Source organism: Empidonax traillii, unplaced genomic scaffold, assembly GCF_003031625.1.
Source record: "Empidonax traillii isolate 1590-97213 ecotype Southwest subspecies unplaced genomic scaffold, ASM303162v1 scaffold696:size366466, whole genome shotgun sequence".
In the NCBI taxonomy this organism is placed as follows: domain Eukaryota; kingdom Metazoa; phylum Chordata; class Aves; order Passeriformes; family Tyrannidae; genus Empidonax; species Empidonax traillii.
Window position 1 is genome coordinate 332,819 of NW_020955889.1, and position 1,464 is coordinate 334,282.

General features: G+C 58.9%; 1 protein-coding gene across 1 annotated transcript; it reads right to left on the reverse strand.

Moving 5' to 3' along the window:
- Nucleotides 1–2: 2 nt before the first annotated feature.
- LOC114065785 (zinc finger protein 239-like) lies at nucleotides 3–1,057 on the reverse strand (the record flags this gene model as incomplete). Its single annotated transcript, XM_027899935.1, has 2 exons — nucleotides 3–857; nucleotides 989–1,057. Coding segments are annotated over 2 exons (924 nt in total), but the record flags the coding sequence as incomplete, so codon positions are not given.
- Between the last annotated feature and the right edge of the window lie 407 nt (nucleotides 1,058–1,464).

Consider the following 1,464-nt stretch of genomic DNA (forward strand, 5'->3'; position numbering starts at 1 on the left):
CAGTCGGTGCAGCGGAAGGGCCTCTCATCTGTGTGTATCCGCTCATGCAGGAGGAGATTCCCACTGGTACGAAACCTCTTCCCACATTGCAAGCACTTGTAGGGCCATTTCCCAGTGTGGATGAGTTGGTGGGTACGGAGGTAGGAGCTGTCCCTGAAGCTCTTCCCACATTCCCTACACGTGTAGGGCTGTTCCCCAGTGTGGATGTGCTGGTGGGTGAGGAGGTTCCAGCTCTGGCTGAAGCTCTTCCCCCACTCCCCACACTTGAAGGGTCTTTCCTCAGTGTGGGTACGCTTGTGTTGGATCAGGTGGGAGCTCTGCTTGAAGCTCTTCCCACATTCCCCACACGTGTAGGGCCTCTCCCCAGTGTGGATGTGCTGGTGTTGGATCACTGTGGAGCTGTCACTGAAGCTCTTCCCACATTCCTGACATGTGTAGGGCTGTTCCCCAGTGTGGATGCGCTGGTGTCGGATCAGGTTGGAGCTGTCATTGAAGCTCTTCCCACATTCCCTACACGTGTAGGGTCGTTCCCCAGTGTGGATGAGCTGGTGCCTGAGGAGCTTCGACCTCTCCCTGAAGCTCTTCCCACATTCCAAGCACCTGAAGGGCTTCTCCTTGATGGGAGGCTGCTCAGGGACCACCAGCTCGGAGCTCCGGCTCAAGCTCCAGCCGCCTTCCCGGCACAGGATGGCTCTTTCCTCCTCACAGCTCCCTGGGCTGGCTTTGCAGCCCCTCCTCCGGGGGCATCTCCGGGCCTTTTCCTCCCCGCTGCCTTCCTGCGCCGGGGAGCCCTTCAAAACGGCCTCTCCCACCAGGCTCTGCCGGAGGGATTTGTCCTCCGTGCTCTCCGTCCTCAGCTCGGGGCCTGGGGCAGGAAGGAAGAAGGACAGGCAGGGGATTTGCCTCCGGCCCAGAGGGAAGGCCAAGCACATCCCCCCCAAATCTGGCCCCCACATGCACCACAAGACAGGGCCAAAGGGGCACTGACTTCCTCCTCACCTGCCTGGGAGGCCCGTGGCCTTTTCGTCTTCTTCGCAGCCTCCTCCTCCATCTGCCCAAGCTTTGGGGAAGACAAATCCTGCTGGGAGGAAACAAGGGCTGAGTGCGTTGGCTTGGGGGTTCCTCCTGCCCAAGTCCATCTCTAGAACTCACTGGGCATCCTGGGACCATAAAAACCTCCAAAACATCACAATTCAGCCCAAAAAAATCCCAGTGAAGAGCTCCTCCTCCCTGGTCTCTCCACTTTGGGATTCTGGAGGTCCCCCCTGTCTGGGCTTCTGGGAGTCCCGTGTGTATTTGGGGTCTCCCCTCCATGGGGTCCCTGCCCTCTCCAGACTGCTGGGGGTCCCAGGAATCCAAGGCTCCCCCATCTCCCAACTTCAGGGTTCTTGGGGACCTCCAAAACATCAAGAATCAGCCCAGAAAAACCCAAACCACCAAGATTCAGGCAAAACCCCCTCAGAA